The sequence below is a fragment of the Brienomyrus brachyistius genome, unplaced genomic scaffold (genome assembly GCF_023856365.1).
Source record: "Brienomyrus brachyistius isolate T26 unplaced genomic scaffold, BBRACH_0.4 scaffold87, whole genome shotgun sequence".
NCBI lineage: Eukaryota > Metazoa > Chordata > Actinopteri > Osteoglossiformes > Mormyridae > Brienomyrus > Brienomyrus brachyistius.
Genome location: NW_026042362.1, coordinates 62,105 through 87,356, shown reverse-complemented (window position 1 = coordinate 87,356; position 25,252 = coordinate 62,105). Strand labels below are relative to the sequence as shown.

General features: G+C 44.4%; 1 protein-coding gene across 7 annotated transcripts in view; it reads right to left on the bottom strand.

Moving 5' to 3' along the window:
- LOC125727124 (NACHT, LRR and PYD domains-containing protein 12-like) overlaps nucleotides 1–24,585 on the bottom strand; it is a 52,881-nt gene extending 28,296 nt beyond the window's left edge. For 3 of the 7 annotated variants that reach the window (XM_049003833.1, XM_049003834.1, XM_049003838.1), the window contains exons 1-6: nucleotides 23,341–23,905; nucleotides 18,879–18,980; nucleotides 18,236–18,349; nucleotides 6,543–6,606; nucleotides 6,129–6,357; nucleotides 3,778–5,497 (exon numbers count right to left, since the gene is read on the bottom strand). In XM_049003833.1, the coding sequence (XP_048859790.1) occupies nucleotides 3,778–5,497; nucleotides 6,129–6,357; nucleotides 6,543–6,606; nucleotides 18,236–18,349; nucleotides 18,879–18,980; nucleotides 23,341–23,405 (2,294 nt within the window). In that variant the 5' untranslated portion in view covers nucleotides 23,406–23,905. Of the gene's footprint in view, nucleotides 1–3,777; nucleotides 5,498–6,128; nucleotides 6,358–6,542; nucleotides 6,607–18,235; nucleotides 18,350–18,878; nucleotides 18,981–23,340; nucleotides 23,906–24,485 lie in introns of those variants that run through there. The other 4 variants (XM_049003832.1, XM_049003831.1, XM_049003837.1 and 1 more) reach the window with 4 other exon arrangements.
- Nucleotides 24,586–25,252: the final 667 nt, after the last annotated feature.

Sequence of the window (25,252 nt, the reverse complement as noted above, 5' to 3'; positions counted from 1 at the left end):
TCGGGAAAGCGCCAGGTCTGGACGGACTGACCGCGGAATTTTATAAATGTTTCTGGCCTCTGATTGGTGAAGACTTGTTCTGTGTTTTTCAAGAAAGTGTTGATATGGGCCTTCTTCCATCCAGCTGCCGGAGGGCTGTTCTAACGCTGCTGCCCAAGAAGGGGGATCTGGGACTTCTGAAGAACTGGCGGCCGGTCTCGCTTCTCGGTGTGGATTATAAGATCTTGTCCAAAGCTCTGACTATCCGGCTGAAAACGTGTGTTTCGACGATCATTCACTGGGATCAGTCTTACTGTGTACCAGGGCGTTCAATTTTTGATAACCTTTTTTTAGCTAGAGATCTTTTGTCTTTTGTGTCAGAACGAGGTTTGGACGCAGGTCTGGTCTCTTTAGATCAGGAAAAAGCATTTGACAGAGTGGACCACACCTTTCTGTTTAAGACCCTTCAAGCTTTTGGTTTTGGTCCAAAGATTGGTTCTTACATTAGACTCTTGTACACCAACGTGTGGAGCCTCCTGAACATTAATGGCTCTCTCACCAGGCCTTTTCCTGTCACCAGGGAGATACGGCAGGGCTGTGGGTTGTCTGGGCTGCTGTACTCACTGGCGGTGGAGCCGCTGCTTCAGGCTTTTCCAAGGCGTCTCCAGGGAGCACCGGTACCTGGCATCAGCCTTGGGGGAGGAGTGACTGTTACACTTACTGCTTATGCAGATGACGTCACTGTTTTTATCAGGTCCAACACGGACATGGAGGTGCTTACAGCACTTCTTGGCGATTTCCAGCGTGCCTTTTCAGCTCACGTCAACTGGAGCAAAAGCGCCACGTACCTGCTGGGCCAGTGGTCCGGGCGGGACCCTCCTCAGCTGCCACAGCAGTGTGTATGGGGCAAGGATGGCATCAGAATACTGGGTCTTTACCTGGAAACTGAGCGCTTCATGGAAAAGAATTGGAGCGGATTGGTTGACAGGATTACTGGACGACTTCAGCGTTGGAGGTGGATTCCGCCCCAGCTCTCATATCGAGGGAGAGTGCTGGTGAGTAACAGTTTGGCTGCCTCCATGATGTGGCACCGACTCATGGTGCCGGATCCTCCGATGGACCTGCTGCATCAGGTCCAGAAGGGGTTTACTGATATCTTCTGGAATGGGCACCACTGGCTCCCTTCGGGGATTCTTCATTTGCCAGTGTCTGAGGGAGGGCAGGGCCTGGTTCATCTGCTGAGCGAGGTCAGGGGGATGAGGCTCCAGTGTGCAGACACTGCTTTGCAGCACCGAACACCTGCCATGGATGCATGTGGCCCTCGCCCTGCTCCGCAGCTGCGGAGGCCTTGCATATGATAAACAAATGTTTTTACTTTCTGGAGATGCACTTCAGCTTATTGGAGTGAGTGGTTTTTATGCTGCGGTGCTGAACGCTTGGCGCTTGTTCCGGGTGGCACGGATGGAGAATGACCACTATGGCCTCGAGGAACCATTGTTTAATAATTCCTTTGTTTCCTCGCGGATGACACTTACAAATTCAGTCGATTAGATACTTGTGGAGTTGGGGGTCACAAGGGTAAAACATATTTTACATGCTGAGTCTGGACACTTTTTGTCACCTGACTCACTTGCTACCCAAGTGGGGTTCCGGTCTGTGAGGCTGCTTGGGAACCTTTACATGCACTTGAAGGTTCTTTTCCCTCCAACCTTTCAGGAATATTTACAGTGGATTCCGGGTCGAGGTGCGACCTGCCCTTCCTTCCCAGAACTGTGTGTTACCCCGTTGGTAGCTGTTGATCACAGTGACACTGGTCACATACTTTCCTTCTGGTACTTGCTGAATATCCGGTTCTCCCTGGCAGGGAGGAAACTCCTGCACCATGTTGCCGTTAAGTCTTTTTTCTTTCATGACCTGAAAGGGAGGCCAGATACGAAGTGGAGGCCCATTTGGCTGCTCCAGGGGAGTTTTTGCCGTCATGGAGGCTCCTCTATAAGAGACGGCTTCCCAAACATTCAGGGGGCCTCCAGTGGAGAATCCTGCCCTGCATACTGCCCACCAACAGTTTTGTGTCTCGGTTTAATGCTGCTGTTGTGTCTCAGTGTTTGTACTGTAGTGAGCGTGACACTGTTCTCCATACCTTCTGTCATTGTGTCAGACTGGCACCACTGAGTGGGCTGCTGGGTCGTTGGTCTGGGGATCATACTCACTGATGCTGTGTCTCACTGTTTGTACTGTAGTGAGCGTGACACTGTTTTCCATACCTTCTGTCATTGTGTCAGACTGGCACTGCTGACATTTCAGGGACTCCCCATGTCTGCGATCCCACCTGCCTCTCCCTCCTACTTATGCTGCCATATCTACTATACTATACTAGCCATATTTGCTGGAGCTTACATACTGCACCCACCTAACTGTTTGCACTGCCTCTAGTCTCCCCAACTTTGGCTAACTGCACATTTTATTTCCCCTACTCCCCCTGGCTGTGCTGCCTGGAGAACTCGAATTTTCAAGATGTCCTGCCTGCCCTGCTGCCTGCGACGTCTCCACTACCTGTGACGTCCTTCCGGCCTGCTCACCCTTCTGTCTGTGACATCTTCCCTGTTTACCCTGCTGCCGTACTACTGTTCACCCCCCCATCTGAAGCAGCTCCAGCACTTGCCTGTCATCACCTCCCTGCCCCCCACTTTGTGACTGAAATGTTAAGATTGGGATAATGTGAATTAGGACTTTGCCATCTTGATAATTTGACTTCCTCTGTTGCCCCCTGGAGGATGGGCTCCCCCTTTCAGTCTGATTCCTCCCAAGGATTCTTCTTTGTAGGGTAATTTTCCTTGCCACTGCCCCCTCTGACTTGCTTACTGGGGGCTTTGGGCAGGGATGCTGTAAAGTGCTTTGAGATGATGTAATGTTGTGAAAACACACTATACAAATAAAACTGAACTGAACTGAAATTGCATTCAGTGTTTGATGGGGGGGGGGGGGGGACTCAAAATGAGATCTGAACCAGCAACCTTTCGCTCATGGACACAGAGTCCGAACCCAAAGAATCACGCACCACACCCAGTATTTACAGAAATGCTTCCTACAGCATCCAGAACTGAAACGAATATGAGTGGTTTTCCCACTATTACTTAAAACCATTCTGTATGATGCTGTATCTTTGGTTATTTGTTACACAAAGGATGGTCGTGGAAATCTTGTCTTTTTTGTTTTTACTACATCACTACCTTCAGTTAATATAAACTAGATTAAAAAGGAACCTTGTTGATAAAAGAGGGGAAATAAATGACATGTATACATATTCATTTTATATTTTAAACAATGTTTATCTATGTCTGCCAGACTAGATGTGTCGTCACATCCTCAGCCAGGTGCAGCTGAGGCCAGCAGAGGGCGCCAGTGAGCAGCCAGAGACAGCAGTCATACGGAAGCTCCCAGCTCTGGGCTCCATCACATGAACACGCCTGCTGACAATAACACTCACATACCACTGATACACCCTGTGGATAAAGAGCCCTCACTGTTTCTATAGCAGGTTAGGATGCTGTGCTGTGATCAGAAGGCAGACTGGATGGGAATGGAAACGTAGTAACAAACAAAAAGTGACATCACTACCTTCAGTCATTATAAAGTCTGTGGTCAAGATTAGCTACTGCTATACAAACAGCTTTAGCTGTGATTATCAAAATGAAACCCACTTATGAGGGGAAATATATAATATATATTACACATTTCAAACAATATTCATGTATCACTGCCAGACCAGACATGATTTCCCATCCCCACGTCACTTACAGAGCCGTCCTGGAGTTCTTGACCACAGGCAGCAGCCTGCAGTGCTCTTCATCTGATCTGATGTATTTCTTCAGATCAAACACATCCAGCTCTTCATCTGACATCAGCATCACAAAGGCCAGAGCTGAGTACTGTGCAGGTGAGAGGTCATCTGCTGAAATGTTTCCTGAATTCAGGTATCTTTGTACTTGCTCTACTAGAGAATTGTCACCCAGTTCAGTCAGACAGTGGAACAGGTTGATGGTCCTTTCTGGAGATAAATTCTCCTGTATTTTCACCTTGATGTATTGGGATGTTTCCATAATAGTATGTGAGCTGATTCTTGTCGGCCCCAGTAGTTTTTGTAACAGAGTCTTACTGGAGTCTGTTGAGAGGCCCAGGAGGAAGCGGAGGTAGAGGTCCAAGTGTCCATTCTTGCTCTCTAATGCCTGATCCATTGCAGTCTCCAGCAGGTCAGCTGATGAGTTTGACAGAAACACATATAAAGCAGCGAAATACTCCTGGATGCTCAGATGCACAAAGCAGTACACCTTCTCCTGGTACAACCCATACTCCTCTTTAAAGACTTCTGTGCACACTCCAGAGTAAACTGAAGTTTCAGTGACATCAATGCCATTCTCTGACAGATCTTGCTCATAAAATATAAGATTTCCTTTCTCCAGGTTGTCAAAAGCCAGTTTACCAAGTTTTAAAAGGAATTCCTTGCTGTATTCTTTAGGCTTAGTTTCTTGGTTTTTCATATACTTGTCATTTTTTAAACTTGTCTGAAAGATCAGGAAGTGTGTGTACATTTCAGTCAGAGTCCTTGGAATTTCTCCCCTGTCAATCTCACTAAAAAGCCTCTTAAGCACAGTGGCTGAAATCCAGCAGAACACAGGTATGTGGCACATGATGAAGAGGCTCCTTGATGATTTTACATGTGTGATAATCCTGCTGGCCAGCCTCTGATCATTAAATCTCCTCCCGAAATACTCCTCCTTCTGGGCATCACTGAACCCTCGTATCTCTGTCACCTGGTGGACACACTCAGGAGGTATCTGATTGGCTGCTGCTGGCCGGGAGGTTATCCAGAGGAGAGCGGATGGGAGCAGATTCCCCTTAATGAGGTTAGTCAACAACACATCCAGTGACGTTTTCTTTGTTACATCAAACCAACTCTCAATGTTCTGAAAATCCAGAGGAAGGCGACACTCATCCAGACCATCAAAGATGAACAAGACTTTGTATCTAAACAACTCAGTGGATTGGAATGATTTCAGTTCTGGGACAAAGTGGTGAAGCAGTTCAATCAGACTGTATTCACCCTTAATCAAATTCAGGTCCCGGAAAGGAAGAGCAAATATGAAGTGAACATCCTGGTTTGCTTTTCCTTCTGCCCAGTCGAGAATAAATTTCTGCACAGAGACTGTTTTCCCGATACCTGCCACCCCTTTAGTGAGTACAGTTCTGATAGGTGTCTCACGCCCACATAAGGGTTTAAATATATCATTGCACTTGACTGTAGTATCTTCTGTTCGCCTTTTCTTGGATGCTGTTTCAATCTGTCTCACTTCATGTTCATCACACACTGCTCCAGTCCCGCCTTCAGTTATGTAGAGTTCTGTGTAAATCTCACTGAGAAGTGTTGGCTGTCCTTCCTTAGCTTTCCCTTCAAATACACACTCAAATTGCTTCTTAAGTTTACGTTTGATTTCCTGTTGATGTTGCAACATGAGCTGTCCTGAAAAGAAATGAGAGGAAAATGCACTAATTCTCACCGTGATCCTGACCAGTATGAGAGGAAGAATATTTTCCAAAAACATACTTTTTTGCACATAAATATGCAGATATTTCCCTGTGACTGTGAATGTGAAACTGAAAGTTTTATCATGCGTATTTTACTGGAACACCGCATACAAGACCGTGAATAAGCCTTAGGCAGCCAAAGGAAATGTTTAATGCCATTTATCTGGGTAGTAAGTGTATATCTGCTCAGAACCAAAAAAAACACAAAATCCCTTTTTATTTCCCAAACCTCTCCTCAGGGGCACCACAGCCAGTCCATGTATTTGATAAATTTCACCACCAGCTCACTTCATTCATTAATCAAATTAGTTTAAAAGCTCAATGACATATTGATCAGCCACATGAGGTGTGTTAGTGGTCAAGTAAAAAAATTACGTGGATATACTGCACGATTTCTGCAAATATTAGGGTGATTTTGGGAGAGGTTCTGAAATGGCAAACACACTTTGACATACATATTATAGTAGTTCTACACCAACATGAAGACCATTTAAACATCCTTTTCTTTGGCTGCCTAAGACGTTTACACAATATTGTACATGTACATAATGTTATAAAGTTCTTACTCTTGTCCAGCAGGTCAGCAAGATCATTTTGCTTCATGGTCCTCAGGACGTACAGTGTGATCTTCAGAGCTACCTCTCTAACACTGGTCTTCTGCATCTGACCATCACAGTCCAGGTCATTGCCCTCCTCCAGCTGAGGCTCAGAGCATTCTGGGTAATTCTGATCTAGGTACCTCACAAACGTCTTCAGCTCGTCCTTTAGGAACTTCATGGCTTTTTCCTCTAGTGACTAAAATAAACAGTCAGAGTTAATTATTGGTACTTGCACCAAACCTTTTCAGAGTTTTACTTGTGAATCATAGTTTAAAACATGATGAATGATGAAGATGATGAATTTCTTATTATACAGCTGTATATAATGTAAGCTAATTGACATAACAGCCAAGAAAATATATATCAGCAATAAATACAAACCTTCAGTTTGGATGATAAACCCGATTTATCATGTAGATCTGAACTGCAATCTTCCATTTGGTCTCTGTGAATTAGGCAGAAACATAAAGACCTCAATTCATCTACACAAATGTAACTGAAAGACTGAAAAGTTCCCCATTATAATTGCTGTTAATGAAGATAAAGAATAACATTATGGTATATTACAACACCAATTCCAAAAAGTTGGGACATTGTGCAAATTGTAAATAAAAACATACTGCAATGATATGGAAATCTAATAAACCTGTATTATATTCATAACAAAGTATAGAAAACATATCAGATGTTTAAACTGAGACATTTTGCTATTTCATGAAAAATATTGGCTGATTTTGAATTTCATGACAGCAACACGTCTCAAAAAAGTTGGGATGGAGGCAATAGGAGGCTGGCAAAGTTAGTGGTACAAAAACCCAACAGCTGGAGGAACAACTTGCAAATAATTATGTCAGTTGGCAACAGGTGAGTAACATGACTAGGTATAAAAAGAGCATCTTAGAGTTGCAGTGTCTCTCTGAAGTAAAGATGGACAGAGGGTCACAATCCCCCTAATACTGCACTGACAAATAGTGGAGCAATTTCAGAAAGAAGTTCCTCAGTATAAAACTGCAAAGAGGTTGAATATTTCATCATCTACAGCACATAATATAATCAAAAGATTCTGAGAATCTGGAGAAATCTCTGTGAAAAACCAGACTAGACGCCTGTGATAATTTGGCCCTTAGGCAGCACTGCATCACAAACAGGCATAATTCTGTAATGGAATCACTAAATAGGCTCAGGAATATTTCCCACAAACATTGTCAGTGAACACAATTCGCGCTGCCATGCACAGATGCCAGTTAAAACTCTATCATCCAAAGAAGAAGCCGTATATGAAGATGATCCAGAATCACCGACGTCGTCTCTGGGCCAAAGCTCATTTAAAATGGACTGCGGCTGAGTGGAAAACTGTTCTGTGGTCAGTCGAATCTAAATTTGAAATTCTTTTTGGAAACCAGGGACACCATGTCATCCGGACTAAAGAGGAGAAGGACCACCCAGCGTGTTATCGGCACTCAGTTCAAAAGGCAGCATCTCTGATGGTGTGGGGGTGCATTAGTACATATGGCAGGGGCAGCCTGCATATCTGGAAAGGCACCATCAGTGCTGAAAAGTATATCCAGGTTCTAGAGCAACAGATGCTCCCATCCATACGACGTCTTTTTCAGTGAAGACCTTGCATTTTCCCACATGACAATGCCAAACCACACACTGCATCAATTACAACATGGTGGATTCGTTGAAGAAGGGTCCAGGTACTGAACTGGCCTGCCAGCGGTCCAGATCTTTCAAGCACTGAGTACATTTGGTGCATCATAAAACTAAAAATATGACACAGAAGATCTAGGACAGTTGAGCAACTAGAATCCTGTATCAGACAAGAATGGGACAACATTCCTCTCCCAAAACTCAAACAACTGACCTCCTCAGTCCTCAGACATTTACAGACTGTTGTTAAAAGAAGAGGAGATGCCACACAGTGGTAAACATGGCCTTGTCCCAACTTTGTTGAGATGTGTTGCTGCTCTGACATTCAAAATTTTTCCTTACAATGATGCATTTTCTCAGTTTAAACACTTGATATGTTTTATGTGTTCTGTTATGAATAAAATACAGGTTTATGAGATTTCCATATCATTGCATTGTTTTTATTTACAACGCAGAACATCCCAACATTTTCGGAATTGGGGTTGTAGTTTGGAAAGATGTATCTGCCATGTTAAGCTTTATTCACTGGGGCGGCTTCCTGATTCTCTCATGACAGCAGAAGAGAACCAGTGACATCAGGCTCCAGCACACAGAGACACAGCAGGCAGGAAGGACAGTTTTCTATGCAGCCCTTTGTACCCAGTGACATTTAGAGTCATTCACTTGATTAGCAGAGCTAAATACCAGCATCTGATTCACAATCCTCAGTCAAAAAACTGGTTAAATAGCTTGTTGGTTAAATTCAGCACCTACAGGGCTAATGGGCCGAATCTGTCCTTCAGCACCTACAGGGCTACCCCCCCCCCCCCCAGAGTGAACACACAGCTTCCTATGCAACCAGCTAACAGTGAATCCCCCGGCTACCCCACCCCTCAATAAGGCTCTGCTTTGCATATCAATGGAGCCGCCTGCTCTGTGAGCGACTGGCCCCGACCTGGGACTCGCAGGTGAGCAGGGAGCGTCAGATGGGGGGGCGCCTATCAGCTTGTTGCCCGCATCCCTGCCCCCCCGCTTCTGAACCAGCTGGTACCTGGGCCCCCAGTAGCTGGGGCATTACTGCTGCTTAAATATGACGAAACATTAAACTTATCATCATCGTGCACCTGTTCTCCATCCCAGTGGACATAATGTGCATGATGTCATCAGTGTGCGCCACTCCCTCTAGAATGTCCTACTGTATTACAGAATACTAACCGCTTCAGGGGTCATCGTTTGTCTGTCAGCCAGCAGCAGTGAGGGAAGCTGCACATGCAGGGCAGGCAGCCTGAGAGCTGACAGGCCCTGGCGGGGCAGAGTCTGGCAGAGGAACACACCTGACCTCTTATCTGCAGCCACATAACTGGCCCAGCTGTGCATGCAGGGCAGACAGCCTGAGAGCTGACAGGGCCTGGGGGGGCTGCGCGCTTTAGGAGCTCGATGGCTACCTCCAGGTCAGAGTTCCAACTCATGCGGCCCCCTCCGTCTGCATACTCGGACCGGATGCTAGTGAACGTCAGCACAGCCTCAGTGGGATCACTCTGGGTCGCCATCCGTGTCCATAACACTGTGATATTTTTATATTTTGTTTAGTCACTGTCTGATTTGAAAGTTTATTAGTAAAATAGCAAAGACAAGATATGGTTATTTGTACAGAACATTTCACACTTATGCGACTGAAAGTATTTTATGGAGATAAAAAAATGCAGAATAACATTATACAGTAATAATGACACATGAACTCTATGTTGGCTATGGGGATCGAACCAGGAACTTTTGCAGCGTAAGGCGACAGCATAAACCACTGCACCACCATGCCACTGTATTGGGCACTTGTAACATTTAAGTAACTTACACATTTAGTGTAGTGATTCCTGTTATCAGGCATATGATTAATGCCTATGTTGGATTTGGCTCCGCCCGGTGTGTGCAAGGGTGCTTGGGTAGCGAGCATAATAGTTCAGTTGCTCTTACTTGTATAGTGAATGGTGCATGTAAATAAAGACTGTTCAGTACACGAAACAATCCTCCCTCGCCTCATGACATGGTGTCAGAAGTAAAAGACTGAGCGCCGAATAAGTGAAGAAATGTCAAAATTTAACCCACCGGAGCCGTTCGACTTCTCCCAGCCAGCCGCGTGGCTGATATGGCGACAGCGTTTTTCCCATTTCCGAGTAGCGTCGAAACTGGATAAGGAGACCGGCGAAGTGCAGGTGAATTCACTGCTTTATGCGATGGGCAGGGACTGTGAGCCTATCTACAATTCCTTTCGTATGGGGGCAGAAAATGAATTTAATTATGAAGCTGTAATTGCACGGTTTGACGACCATTTCGTGCCTAAACGTAATGTCATTCAAGCTTCCATAAGAGCTCTGAAGGCGGGAGAATCTGTGGAATCTTTCGTGAGAAATCTTTACGAGTTGGCCGAACAGTGTGATTTCGGAATTACCAAAGATGGGCAAATTAGGGATAGGATTGTGATAGGAATAGTGGACAACGAGGTTTCACAAAAATTACAACTTGAAAAGGATTTGACGCTGTCCAAGGCAATTCAAATCGCTCGTGAGAGTGAGCAGATAAAGGTGCAGTGCGCCGACATAAGGACAATTATGGAGCTTGTACATTGCACTTCATATTGCACACACCTAGCTGTTATCACTGCCTATAGCCTCCTCTACTTTAACTAATTGTACATTTTATTTCCCATACTCCTCCTGGGCTGTGCTGCCTGGAGACCTCAATCTACCAAGATGTCCAGCACACCCTGCTACATGTGACATCACCAGTACCAATGACATCCCTGCATCTAGCTCGCCGTACTGCCTGTGTCATCTTCCACATCTCATGACTTGGACAGTGTGACTTGGCACTTAACCATCTCTCCTATTTGACTATCCCTGACGGCCCCTGGAGGATGGGCTCCCCCTTTAAGTCTGGTCCCTCCCAAGGTTTATTCCTTTTTGGGAGTTTTTCCTTGCCACTGTCACCTTTGGCTTACTCACTGGGGGCTTTGGGTGAGGATGCTGTAAAGCACTTTGAGACGATGTAATGTCGTGATACTGCGCTATACAAAAATAAATTTGTTTGTTTGTTAGTGGAACGACATGAGGCTACGTTCAGAGATGGCACTAGTTTGAGTCTGACTTTTTCAGGAAAGTCTGGCTTTATTTAGCTACTTTCATGGAATACCCCCTTGAGGCCCATGGGGCATTTTCCGTACGTCGCTTAAATCATCCGAGATCAGATGCCTCATCCTGGATGAGTTAATGCCGGTGAAACTCATCTGGGATAAGTCAAGTTCAAACGCAGCTGTGTAGTAGATTAGTCTAGCTGGATCCATTTATCCGAGATGATTGCACGTGCCTGCGCTGCTTGAATAGCCCATATACATCGAGTCTAGAAACCTTGATTGCAAGTCTCTCGTTGGGTTCTGCAAAACGTCAAAAAACAGGGCACAATTTTTCACGCAATCTGAGCAGGACCTTTTATTAGAGGATGTAAATAACCCCAAGGTTTGACACGAGACTAATTAATGTTACAAAACATACTGAGTTGCGTATTGCATATTTTTAATATACATTTGTATTCTGTATTCATTTGTATACATTCATTTATGCTTATGTAGTTTTATTTAATGGGACCCCTTTTTTTGAGGGACTTCCGTTTTTTTTTGGTTACCAGAACATCGTTAAGCTAAGCTAAGTGGAGAACGTGTTTGTGTTTTGCATTATGATATTTTGTAAATGGTATAAACACCCAGGGGGCGGCATGGAGCTGCAGTGGTTAGCACTGTTGCCTCACACCTCTGGGACCCGGGTTCGAGTCTCCGCCTGGGTTACATGTGTGTGGAGTTTGCATGTTCTCCCCATGTCATCGTGGGGTTTCCTCCGGGTACTCTGGTTTCCCCCTACAGTCCAAAAACATGCTGAGGCTAATTGGAGTTGCTAAATTGCCCATAGGTGTGCGTGTGAGAGTCAATGGTGTGTGTCTCACACAACCCCCATCCTGGGTTGTTCCCTGCCTCGTGCCCATTGTTTCCGGGACAGGCTCCGGACCCCCCACCACCCAGTAGGATAAGCGGTTTGGAAAATGGATAGATGGATGGATGGATGGCCAGACCTTTAAGTTTGACTGCAAAACACAAAGCACCTATGACAGACATGATGTCACAACACCATCCCTCACTGATGTGTCTTACCTGGCTCAAGCTATTCAGAACAGCAAACCCATTAACAGGCTCCCAATGCCAGAGCCTGCGATGTTTATTGGGGATCCAATTCATTTTATTGAATGGAAGGCATCCTTTATGTACTCATTCAGAGAACAGGTATCTCTTCAGCAGATAAGCTGTATTACCTTAAGAAATATATCAGTGGTCCTGCTCATAAATGTCTTGAGGGCACGTTCTACCAAAGTGATGATGAGGCATGCAAAGATGCTTGGAATAAGCTTGGTCAGCGATACAGTCAGCGATATGGTCAGTAATACGGTCAGCGATACGGTCAGTGATACGGTCAGCGATACAGTCAGCCATACGGTCAGTGATACGGTCAGTGATACGGTCAGCGATATGGTCAGTGATACGGTCAGCGATACGGTCAGCCATACAGTCAGTCATACGGTCAGCGATACAGTCAGCCATACGGTCAGTGATACGGTCAGTGATACGGTCAGCGATACGGTCAGTGATACGGTCAGTGATATGGTCAGTGATACGGTCAGTGATACGGTCAGCGATATGATCAGTGATACGGTCAGCGATACGGTCAGCCATACGGTCAGTGATATGGTCAGCGATACAGTCAGCCATACGGTCAGTGATACGGTCAGTGATACGGTCAGCGATACGGTCAGTGATACGGTCAGCGATACGGTCAGTGATACGGTCAGTGATACGGTCAGCCATACGGTCAGTGATACGGTCAGTGATACGGTCAGCGATACGGTCAGTGATATGGTCAGTGATACGGTCAGCGATACAGTCAGCCATACGGTCAGTGATACAGTCAGCGATACAGTCAGTGATACGGTCAGCCATACGGTCAGTGATACGGTCAGCCATTCATCATCCAAAGTGCATTTCTGGAGAGGCTCTCAAAATGGCCACAAATACGGTCCAAAGATGCCAAAGGGCTACAGACATTTTCTGATTTTTAAATGCCTGTTTGCAAACTATGCCTCATGCAAAGGGCCTAGACATACTGAGTGCGGTACAGGAGCTGCCTCTAATAACACAAACGAATGCATTGGAGTTGGATTTCAAGGATGTCAGAGGAGAGTTTAAGGCAAACTCTCAAGAGGATCTAATTATCCTGGACAGGCTCAAGGAAGGTATAAAGAAAAACTACCAAGGACGTTATGAAATGCCACTTCCTTTTATACAATGACCACGTTTACCTGATAACAGGCAGCTTGCTGAAGTCAGGCTCAGACATTTAGGGTGTAAATTCTGCAAGGATGAGAAATATAAACAAGATTACGCTGCAAACATGAAGGATATCATTGAGAGAGGTGATGCTGAAGAGGTCCATGATTTTGGCACTCATGGTGAACGATGGTTCATTCCCCACCATGGTGTCTACCATCCAAAAAAGCCAGATAAGTTGTGTGTTGTGTTCGACTGCTCTGCAAAGGACAATGGTACCAGCCTAAACGAACATCTACTTCCAGGTTCAGACATGATTAATAATCTAACTGGCGTTCTCATAAGGTTCCAGCAGCATCACATTGCTCTGACATGTGACATAGAGAAAATGTTTCATCAGTTCCATGTCAAGGAGAACGACCGCAACTATCTGCGCTTCCTGTGGTGGAAAGATGGAGACATGAGTCCACAGCCAAAAGAATACCGAATGAAGGAACATCTTTTTGGAGCAGTATCGTCTCCTGGCTGTGCAAACTATGGACTTAAACGTTTAGCTAATGAGAGTAGACACTCATCCATTAGGGTCCCAGTTTATTGATAGAGACTTCTACGTGGATGATGGAGTCACAAGTATGGAAACTGTGGAGAAGCCATTCAGTTAGCACAGGAGGCAAGAGAGGTATGTGCAAAGGGTGGCCTTCGTCTTCACAAGTTTGTGTGAAACACCCATGCTGTTTCACAGAGCACACCCTCATCAGAGCGTGCTGCAGATGGTAAGGCAAAGGAAATCACTTTCAATGACAGCCCCCTGGAACGAGCGCTGGGGATTCAGTGGAAGACAGAAAGTGATTGCTTTAAGTTTAACATCACTCTAAAGGAACCACCAATGACACGGCGGGAAGTACTGTCTACCATTGCTTCTATATTCGATCCTCTTGGGTTCCTTGTTCCATATTTCCTTAAAGGGAAAAGGATCCTCCAGGAAATGTGTCGCCAAGGTACTGGCTGGGACGACCCACTGCCAGAGGAGCTGGAGAGCTGGCAAAGGGACCTTGTCAAGTTAAAGACCATGAACATAGATAGATGCTACTTACCTCTCAATTTTGGAAGGGTTGTGAAGAGAGAGTTACACCACGTCTCTGACGCAAGCACCTTAGGGTATGGTCAGTGCTCCTATCCGAGAGTCAAGAATGAGAAAGGAAAGGTCCATTGTGCTCTCATCATAGGAAAGTCCCATGTAGCTCCCACAAAGGTGACCACCATACCAAGGCTAGAATTATCAGTGGCAGTAGTCTCAGTTACAGTCAGCAATATGCTTAGAGAAGAGCTTAGCTATTTGAATGTGGAGGAGTTCTTCTGGACTGACTCCAAAGTAGTTCCGGGCTACATAGATAATGATGCATGACGCTTTCACATGTTTGTAGCCAATAGGGTTCAGACATTTCGCCACAGTACAAATCCTCAACAATGGCTTTATGTCTCAACGAAAGAGAATCCAGCAGACACTGCGTCTAGAGGAAAAACCATGAATGAGTTGTTTCCTCAAATTGGTTTGGTGGTTCTGTGCTCCTCTGGAAACAGGAAATACCTCTAATAGGTGATCCAGAGGTGAGAAGAACTGGAACACTGCATACAGGGGTGTAGTGTCGCTGACCGCTTGTCCGAGTTCTCATCATGGTTGCAGGCTACTAAGGCCATTTCATGCCTTTTGCGACGAGTTAAAGGAAAAATAAATGGCCCCGCTAATGTAAGTGCATTGGAAAGTGCAGGGCGTGCCATCGTCAAACACCTCCAAAAGCAGGTGTACAAACAAGAAATAAAGTTACTGAAGAAGGGAGGTCGGCTGCCAGATCATCCCAAGGTGCAGCACCTACAGTAGATGCCTTTGTAGATGCAGATGGCAGAATCAGGGTGGGAGGAAGGCTCAGTCGATCATCCTTCTCCAACTTACTCAGACACCCAGTGATCTTATCAAAAACCCATCATGTGACTAAGCTGATAATTAGTCATTATCATGAAAGAGTAAAACATCAAGGCGAGGGCTTTACCATCAATGAAATCAGATCCAATGGCTATTGGACTCCTGGAATAAGCAGAGCAGTTGCATCTTTTATCCGGCAGTGTGTCACTTGCCAGAGACTCAGAAGACCTCCAGAAGGTCAAAGGATGAGTGACCTTCCAAAGGAAGGTGTAGAGCCCTCCCCACCTTTCTCATAGTGTGGCATGGACTGTTTGGTCCCTTTACCACTAGAGAAGGAAGAAAGCAGCATAAAAGATATGGTTTGCTTTTCACTTGCTTCTGCTCACGAGCGATCCATAGTGAAATGTTAGAGGATATGTCCACTGATGCCTTTATAAACGGTCTGAGATGTTTCATTGCAATTCGTGGTGCTGTTCGACAAATCCAATGTGATCAAGGCACCAACTTTGTGGGGGCAAAGAACGAATTGAACAAAGCTTTACAAGAACTTGACACTCCCAGACTCACCACCTTTCTATCCGAAAACCATTGTGATTTTGTTTTCAACGCACCTCACTCCTGTCACGCCGGAGGTGTGTGGGAGAGCCAGATAAGGACCATAAGGAATGTGTTGAACTCCACATTATCATTGGCCTCTTGCAGTCTCAATTATACTTCTCTGCGAACGTTGTTTTATGAAGTCATGGCTATACTCAACATTCGCCCACTTACTGTGCACAACCTGTGCAACCCTGATAGTATGGAACCACTCACAGCCAATCATCTACTTACAATGATGTCCAACATGGCTCTACCTCCACCAGGGAAGTTTGTTAGGGAGGACCTTTATGGACAAAGGAGATGGCGAAGAGTACAGTAACTGGCGGAACAATTTTGGAGTTACTGGAAATGGAGTATCTCCACATTATTATTGCAAGACAGCGTTGGCACACACCGAAGAGAAATGTACAAGCGGGAGATACAGTGATGCTTGTGGATGACTTGTTACCCAGATGTGAATGGAAACTGGGACGGATTTTAGAGACTGTCACTGATGAAGATGGCCTGGTAAGAAAGGGTAAAATATGTATAGGAGATAGGAGACTTAAGGAGAAAGGGGAACGCCTTGGTAAGCTGTCAGTGCTAGAACGTCCAGTGCAGAGGTTAGTCTTGTTATTAGAAGCTACTTAAGTACATTTCACTGATGATTATGCTTTATTTTCCAAATGATACAGATTTGAAAATTATTTGTGTTTGTGGGTATTGCTTGGAACAGACGTAATTTTGGTGGGAGTGTAAATAACCCCAAGGTTTGACACGAGGCTAATTAATGTTACAAAACATATTGAGTTGCGTATTGCATATTATTAATATACATTTGTATTCTGTATTCATTTGTATACATTCATTTATGCTTATGTAGTTTTATATAGTGAGACCCCTTATTTTTGAGGGACTTCCAGTTTTTTCGGTTACCAGAACATCGTTAAGCTAAGCTAAGCAGAGAACGTGTTTGTCTTTCGCTTTATGATATTTTGTAAATGGTTTAAGCACCCCCCCCCCCCCCCCCCCCGGTAAAGGTACAAGCTCTTACGTTGGCTACGTTTTTTTTTTGGTAATTAATTTATTTTAAATAAATCGTGAACCATCAGTCAAGTCTTTCAGCCATCAATCCGAAGGGAATGCTACAGAGGAGTATGATGAATTCAAAGATTTAGTATCTACTAAAGGAAACACATCAAAAGCGACCCAAACCAGAAAAGACGGCTGGCAAAAAGTGTCCGACAAATTAAACGTGTAAGTAGTTTTTAGTTATTGTATTTATCACTTGAATGTAGTATTATGGTTCCAGTGTTTCATCATTCTTTTATTGTCATAATTACAGATAAAATCATGCAGGACATGGGAACAAGTTAAAGTGAAGTACAAACACAACATTTCATTCATATATATATATGTTTGTATGTATGAGTTTGTGTGTGTATGTATGTGTTTGTTGATTTTACGTATATGAATGGCGAGGCCATGACTGACTGGATTTCCACGCACGGACACTGATTAAGTCTGTGAGCTAATCCTTGTTCACACAGAACTAACCTGCTCTGAGCAGGTCTGATGATTTGGATGTGCTGCTATGACAACACATCCAGCAAGACTTTCGAAAAACCATGCCAAGTGCCACAGGCGGCTGGCGTCTGCCAAGTGCCCCAGGCGACTGGCGTGTGCCAAGTGCCCCAGGCGACTGGCGTGTGCCAAGTGCCCTTTGGCCTGACCATAGACCCAGAGAGACATGCATGCTAGTGGGCTGTAACACTGTTACCTCTCAGGGCTCTTTCTCTTACACCCCACAGGGGGGCACATTTCATGACTTGCACTATAAATGTTGCCACTCGCAGCTTCTAATGTCCTGAGGCCCCAGGGCTCTGGCCCCACTGGCCCGGTCCATAACCCAGCTGAGGCTCCAGGGGGCGCTATCTTGGGGCACCTTCAGCCACCGGTCATCTTATTTTATACTCAGGGGATGAGAACCACTACAGTGTCACATTAATTATGACCTGCATGCAAGTATTTAAACGTCTCCTTTGGCAAAGAAACCAATAGTCTTTCTCTTTTTTTTGTCTGATGACAGTAGTTTATTGATTAAGCCACACAGTTTGACTAAACATGTTAAACTAAAGCCTTCGTCTGAGTATGATCTAATGAATTCATGGGAGTGAAATTATTTGTTATCAAAACAGAAACATTCGTCTCACGAGATGACAATCTATTGTCGAGTCATTCTTTAATGGACATGCAGGGGGGAAACAGGCAAACCAGTTGTTTTCCAGCTCTGTGCTGAGGACTGAAATTTAAAATCCACTTTTCAATTGAATAACTTCCAATTCTAGCTCGCAGAAAGTCAGGTTTTACAGTAATCCTCATCCATTTACCTCAGATGTTATTTATATAGAATACAGACAAAACTTTTGTTTAAATTCTCAAGGTGATGGAATCTGTTAAAGGTAAAAATTGGTGCATTCATTATAAATGTGTTTTTTCCTCATAGCTTGTATGTGTCTCTGTGCCATTTGACTGAGAGTCTGATTGTCATTAACAGTGTTTGTTTAAATGCACATTTACCTTTGATCTGTAGGAAAAGATCCCTCTCTGAAGGCATGTGGAGGCTCCATTGACGCGTCACACTTCAGGGAAACACAGCTGGGTACAGGGGAGTCTGCTCTCTTCATCAGGACACTGTGGGCAGCGAGAGGAAACAAATCCTAATGGTATAAATATAATTCATACAATGGGGACGGCATCACACTGCTGTTTAGCCTTCTGCTCTGCCTTCATGTACTTTGATATGCTGTAAAGATCTTGATGTAAACAGACTTAATTACAGTCGGCTGATAAGGAAATTGTCTCATCTAAAATTTAGATATTATATGAAACTTTTAGTATGACCGTTAAAAACCTCCATAACTAGACTTGACTGATGTTCCTTTTTACCTGTTTATATATGTTTTTGTTTGTTTGATTAGTCTTGTTATGTTGCCATTTTGTATAGGAGGGATGGTCTGTTACTTGCCTCTAGTATAAAAGAACTGGCTGATTGTGGAAGAAGACGGTGAAGACAGAAGATGGCGAGGTCTTTTTATGAAGCTACACATATTAAAGTGCTGCCCACTGACCAGCCCTAGCTAGGAGCCCAGTTTACTTTTATGTTATGGCCTGACTATAGACCCAGAGAGACATGCATGCTAGTGGGCTGTAACACTGTTACCTCTCAGGGCTCTCTCTGTTACACCCCACAGGGGGGTGCATTTCAGAAGCAGATCCATCCATTTCTATGCTGATCCAGACCAGATGATTCCTGCTGGGGCCTCTGTGAACATGAAGGGTAAGTAGATACATAGATAAATACACAATATCGAGTATTCAGCATTTTTACATCAAACTGATGAATTGGGTCTCCATTCTGTTATGTTCCATGTGTAGAATTACACATAATAAAGAGGTTTAGTGCAAAATTTCAATGCCACATTTTTTTATAAATACATGTATAAACATCCTCTCCTGGAGATGACACCTTATGGTGGTGGAGGGGTTTGCGTGTTCCAGTGATCCCAGGAGCTAAGCTGCCTGGGGCTTTATGCCCCTGGTAGGGTCACCCAAGGCAAACAGGTCCTGGGTGAGGAACCAGACGAACTGCGGCTCATTAGACCCCTTATGATGAGTAAAAACATGGATTCACGTTCTCCCTCCCCTGGACGCGGGTCACTAGACTTTTATGGATGGAATTTCTAGGCACAACTAGGGCGTTGAGGTGTCCGGTTTGGTGACCTCAGGATTGGGTCTCTGCTTTTTGCAGATGATGTGGTTCTGTTGGCCTCATTGGACCGTGACCTTCGGCTCTCACTGTCGCAGTTCGCAGCCGAGTGTGAGGCGGCTGAGATGAGAATCAGCACCTCCAAATCCGAGACCATGGTCCTCAGCCGGAAAAGGGTGGAATGCTCTCTCCGGGTCGGGGAGGGGGTCCTTCCCCAAGTGGAGGAGTTTAAGTATCTCAAGGTCTTGTTCACGAGTGAAGGAAGGATGGAGCGTGAGATCGACAGGCGGATCGGTGACTGCAGTGGGTGCATGTATACAGCAGTGATATTACAGCAGACCAGGGGAGGCCAGATGTACTTAAACAAACTACATCTACACAGTACAGTACAAAAACCACGACCTCCATCACACCTATCACCCCCCTACCCTCCCCCCCGGAACTCAGAATACACGAAGCGGATGTGAGCCGGCTGTTCCAGAAACAGAAATCCAAGAAGCCCCCAGACCAGACGGTGTCTCCCCCTCCTGCCTCAGAACCTGTGCTGATCAGCTGGCTCCCATCTTCACCCGCATCTTCAATAGATCCCTGGAGCTGTGTGAAGTTCCCTCCTGCTTCAAACGCTCCACCATTATCCCGTCCCCAAGAAACCCACCATCACAGGACTGAATGACTACAGACCTGTCGCCTTGACGTCTGTGGTCATGAAATCCTCTGAACACCTGGCTTTAGCCCATCTGAAGGACATTACAGGACACCAGCTGGACCCCCTGCAGTTTGCCTACCGGGCAAACAGGTCGGTGGATGATGCAGTGAATATGGGGCTGCATTATATCCTGCAACATCTCAACCGTCCAGGAACTTATGCCAGGATCCTGTTTGTGGACTTTAGTTCGGCTTTCGACACCATTGTGCCTAATCTCCTCTCCTCCAAACTCTCCCAGCTCAACGTGTCACCAGCTACCTGCCAGTGGATCACTGGCTTCCTGACAGACAGGAAGCAGCAAGTAAGGCTGGGGGGGTCACTTCTGAAACACGGTCCCTCAGTATTGGTGCCCCTGAAGGATGTGTCCTCTCCCCACTGCGCTTCTCCCTCTACACCAATGACTGCACTTCCAGGAACTCAGCTGTAAAACTCCTGAAGTTTGCAGACGACATCATCATTGGACTCATTCAGGATGGTGATGAGTCTGCATACCGGCAGGAAGTTGAGCGGCTGGTACTCTGGTGCAGTCAGCACAACCTGGAGCTGAACACGCACAAGACTGTAGAGATGACAGTGGACTTCAGGAGACGTCCGTCATCACTGCTCCCCCTCAGCATATCAGACAGCCCGGTGTCTACTGTGGAGTTCTTCAAGTTCCTGGGTACCACCATCTCCCAGGACCTGAAGTGGGATACCAACATCTCCTCCATCCTCAAAAAGGCCCAGCAGAGGATGTACTTCCTGAGACAACTGAGGAAGTACAGTCTTCCACAGGAGCTGCTGATCCAGTTCTACACTGCAGTCACTGAGTCTGTCCTCTGCTCCTCCATCACAGTCTGGTATGGAGCAGCCACCAAACAGGACAGGAAGAGACTGCAGCGGACCGTAGGGACAGCAGAAAGATCATCGGTGCCCCCCTGCCCTCCATCACAGTCTGGTATGGAGCAGCCACCAAACAGGACAGGAAGAGACTGCAGCGGACCGTACTGACAGCAGAAAAGATCATCGGTGCCCCCCTGCCCTCCATCCAGGACCTGTCTCTCTCAAGATCCAGGAAAATGGCAGGAGAATCATCACAGATCCCACACAGCATGGACACAGACTTTCTGAGCTGCTGCCCTCTGGCAGACGATATAGAAGCCTGCAGACCAGGACACCCGACACAGGAACAGCTTCTCTCCCCTCGCCATCTCCCTCCTAAACAGCTGATCTGTCACACTGCTAAACACCTACAACTAGCACTGCAACTGCACTGTATGTACAGTCTGTGGGATATATTTCTGTAATCTTTGTATTTTCTGTATATAAGATTTACGTTGCTTACTATATCGTATTGTTCATTTACACACTTTATTTACACCGATGATCTTTTTTGCTACGCAGACTGAGGTCCTTTGGAGTGCAAGGGCCACTCCTGAAGACCTTTTATGATTCTGTGGTGGCGTCAGTCATCTTCTATGGTGTGGTCTGCTGGGGCAGCAGCATCTCTACTGGGGAGAGGAGAAAACTGAACAGGCTGATTAAAAAAGCCAGCTCTGTCTTGGGAGGTCCCCTTGACTCAGTGGAGGTGGTGAGCGACAGGAGAACGTTGGCTGAGCTACATTCCCTGTTGGAGGACATCTCCCACCCCTTACAGGACACACTGTCAGTACTGAGCAGCTCCATCAGCGACAGACTGGTGCATCCAAGGTGTGCGACAGAGAGATACCGCAGGTCTTTTCTTCCATCTGCCATCAGACTTCACAACAAACACTAAGGCACATACCATCTTGTATTGTATTGTATTGTATTGTATATATTGTATTGTATTTTATTTATATTTCTTATTTCTATTGTTCGATACTTGTTTTTTTTTTTTTTTCTGCATTCTGCTTATTTCTGCTGCACTGTCCACTTTGCTGCTGTATAATGCAAATTTCCCACCCGTGGGACTAATAAAGGCAATCTTAATCTTAATCTTATGTGTACAGTATATGTGTGTGTATGCATATACATATATGTACACACACACACACACACACACATATATACTGCACACATAAAGTGTGTAAATGAACAATACAATATAGTAAGCAACGTGTATATATATATATATATATATATATCAACATATTCAACCAACCATCCATCTTCCAAACCACTTATCCTACTGGGTCGTGGGGGGTCCGGAGCCTATCCCGGAAGCAATGGGCACGAGGCAGGGAACACCCCTGGATGGGGGGCCAGCCCATCACAGGGCACACTCACACACCATTCACTCTTACACATGCACACCTATGGGCAATTTAGCAACTCGAATTAGCCTCAGCATGTTTTTGGACTGTGGGGGGAAACCGGAGTACCTGGAGGAAACCCCACGATGACATGGGGAGAACATGCAAACTCCAAACACATGCAACCCAGGCGGAGACTCGAACCCGGGTCCCAGAGGTGTGAGGCAACAGTGCTAACCACTGTACCACCATGCTGCCCCTACACAAATATAAATATATTTACATATTATACATACAAATAACACTTTTATACATTTTAATATTTTCCTCTATATTTATAAATGTAAATCCATATTACATATTCATATTGTAGATTGTTGTTGTTTTTACACTGTTGTGCTTGAGACCATCGACCGGAATCAAATTCCTTCTGATTCTGATTCTGAGGCTGATTTCCAAGGGACCTAAAAGTAGTGACAAGTTCGGGGATAGAATTTAATGCTATATTTTCAGTATTTTGTGTATGTTTGTAACATTGCAAAGTGTTTTTATAAAAATGAATTTTATCATAATTTGAAAACCATATCAAACACTGTACACCAGGGGTCTCCATCTCCGGTCCTGCAGAGCTACTGTCCAGTAAGTGTTTCTATCCTACTGGCTATTTACCTGAGAACAGGTGTGACTCATCAGAAGCCAAGAAGTCACGTGTTCTCGTACAGGACGACCGCTTAGAGTCTTGCTCAGCTCCCAACTATTTAATTTCTCCACCATTTAACCTCCAAATCGCTATTACAACAGTTCCGAATATACTTTAACCATGTCGAGTCACAAAGATTTTCCCTCCCATTCTAACGCGGGCGGTGCGTATCCATGGTATTGAAACATCCCTAGACGCCTTTGACGATATAAAATCATCAATCTCCTCCACTGAGAGATCTCTTTCTAGCTTATTACTGTTAATGATTTGTTGTGATTGTTTGGCTCCACTACTCACGGTTTGACGGAGTGCCCCCAACCCCCGCCCCCAGCAGACGTATACATATGAGGTGATTGATGCATGCATTGATTCTGATCGTGTATGGACTAATCCCGAGATTCAAATACGTCGTCCATGATTCACCCATAATATTATTGTGCCATGGTTGAACTGCACAAACATGTTTTTCATTGGTCACTTGTATAACTTGTTTTTCACGAATAACTTTTCACGGAAAGAGCTGGAACACCTGCTTTGTCTTGTCTTGTCTTTCTCTGGAGAAAGGGACGCTTACCTTGCTTCTCCCAGGGGAAAAGGGGAAGCGTTGCTCAAAATGCTTCGTTACCACAAGCGCAAACCCACCGTCTGTGTAAAAGTCAAGTTTGTGTCTCTAAAATCACACCGTGTGTTTATTTTCCGGTAAAATGTGTGACTCCCCCCCTCCGTATTTACTCCGCTCGGTGTCCGCGATGTGTGATTCATTCCTGCTCGCTGGCTCTGCTGCGCCCTTTTCGGCACTGATAATAAAAAGCTCACACTTATACACACACACACACACATACATCAGACTTACGTACTATTTGCTTTAAACAGTTAGGGCTGTTTATACGACTGCAAAGTATGAATACAATTTCAGATTGGAGAACACAGAACAGATCCGTAGTAAAACCTTTGACTTAATAAAATGTTAAGCCTTGAGTTTAACCCGGATGTTTCGGCACACTAGCATATTAATCCCCAACACTTTAAAAAAGAAAAACTTAATATAGCTTCAAAATATTACAGCCTACGCCCCGGTCCATGTTTACGCAGCACCATATATTAGGCGAACTCATGGCTGAGCGTAAGTAATTAAATATTGTTGATGTTAATTCGAAAACTCTTCTGATACACGTACAGTAACCTACTGTGCTGTACGGACGTATATTTAATGTTTAATTATATTGAACACTCAAATTTCTCATTACATTTCTAATAATAAGAAGCCAAGGATTAAGTATTCTGTTCTCACCAGACCGAAAAACCGTGACATTGTCTCTTTTTGCCAAATCTGCTGTTTTATTTTAAATCCCGCTATATATGTAGGCTGTGCAAAACATATTCATTTTATAATAATAATAATAATAATAATAATAATAATAATAATAATAATATAGTCTTACCTTGAAACATAGAATATCTTTAAATTATTCCAGAATCTTGATCAAATGTTTCTTGATAAAATAGCGACGCTGCCTTTAAAATCCCGACACTTAATTTCACTTTCGTTTACAGGCAGGAAATAAGCTCCGTTTCATGCAAAAAATGGACAAGGACTCAGCGGCACATCGTAGGGTTTTGGGGGGATATTATCTATGTGACTTAATAATTAGTAACAATAAAGGTAATTCGGTTATAACACACATTCAGGATGATCGTGCATGTAAAAAGCGGTACTGCAGTAACACTTAAATCATTAACAGTGGCGATTTGAGAAATTTAGAAATGGGATCAAACCTATTTGGGGGTTGAGGCGTCAAAGACAAAACTGTGTAATTTTATAATTTCATCAAAATATATTAACTGGTGCAGCAAAGTAAAGGTCAAACTAAATACTTGAATCACACTTTTTTATTTCCAATGCTCAACAAGCACAGCTAACATTATACAGACAGAACATTAAACAAAACAAGAACAAAGATATTTAGACAGTTATTGCAAAGTAAAAGATACCATCTCAGTACCAAATATGACAGAACATTTTAGCACTATGTATATACATCAGGTTAAAAAAAGCATCAAATCAGGATACAGTTCTGATTGTTTTTATTTTTAGATTTTCTGATTAGATTAATATAATTTATTAGGTCTAATTTGTGAACAGGGAAAAATAGGTTGGATTTATTGTATTTACATTTATGAATATAAAATTAACAGTATTAAATTTATC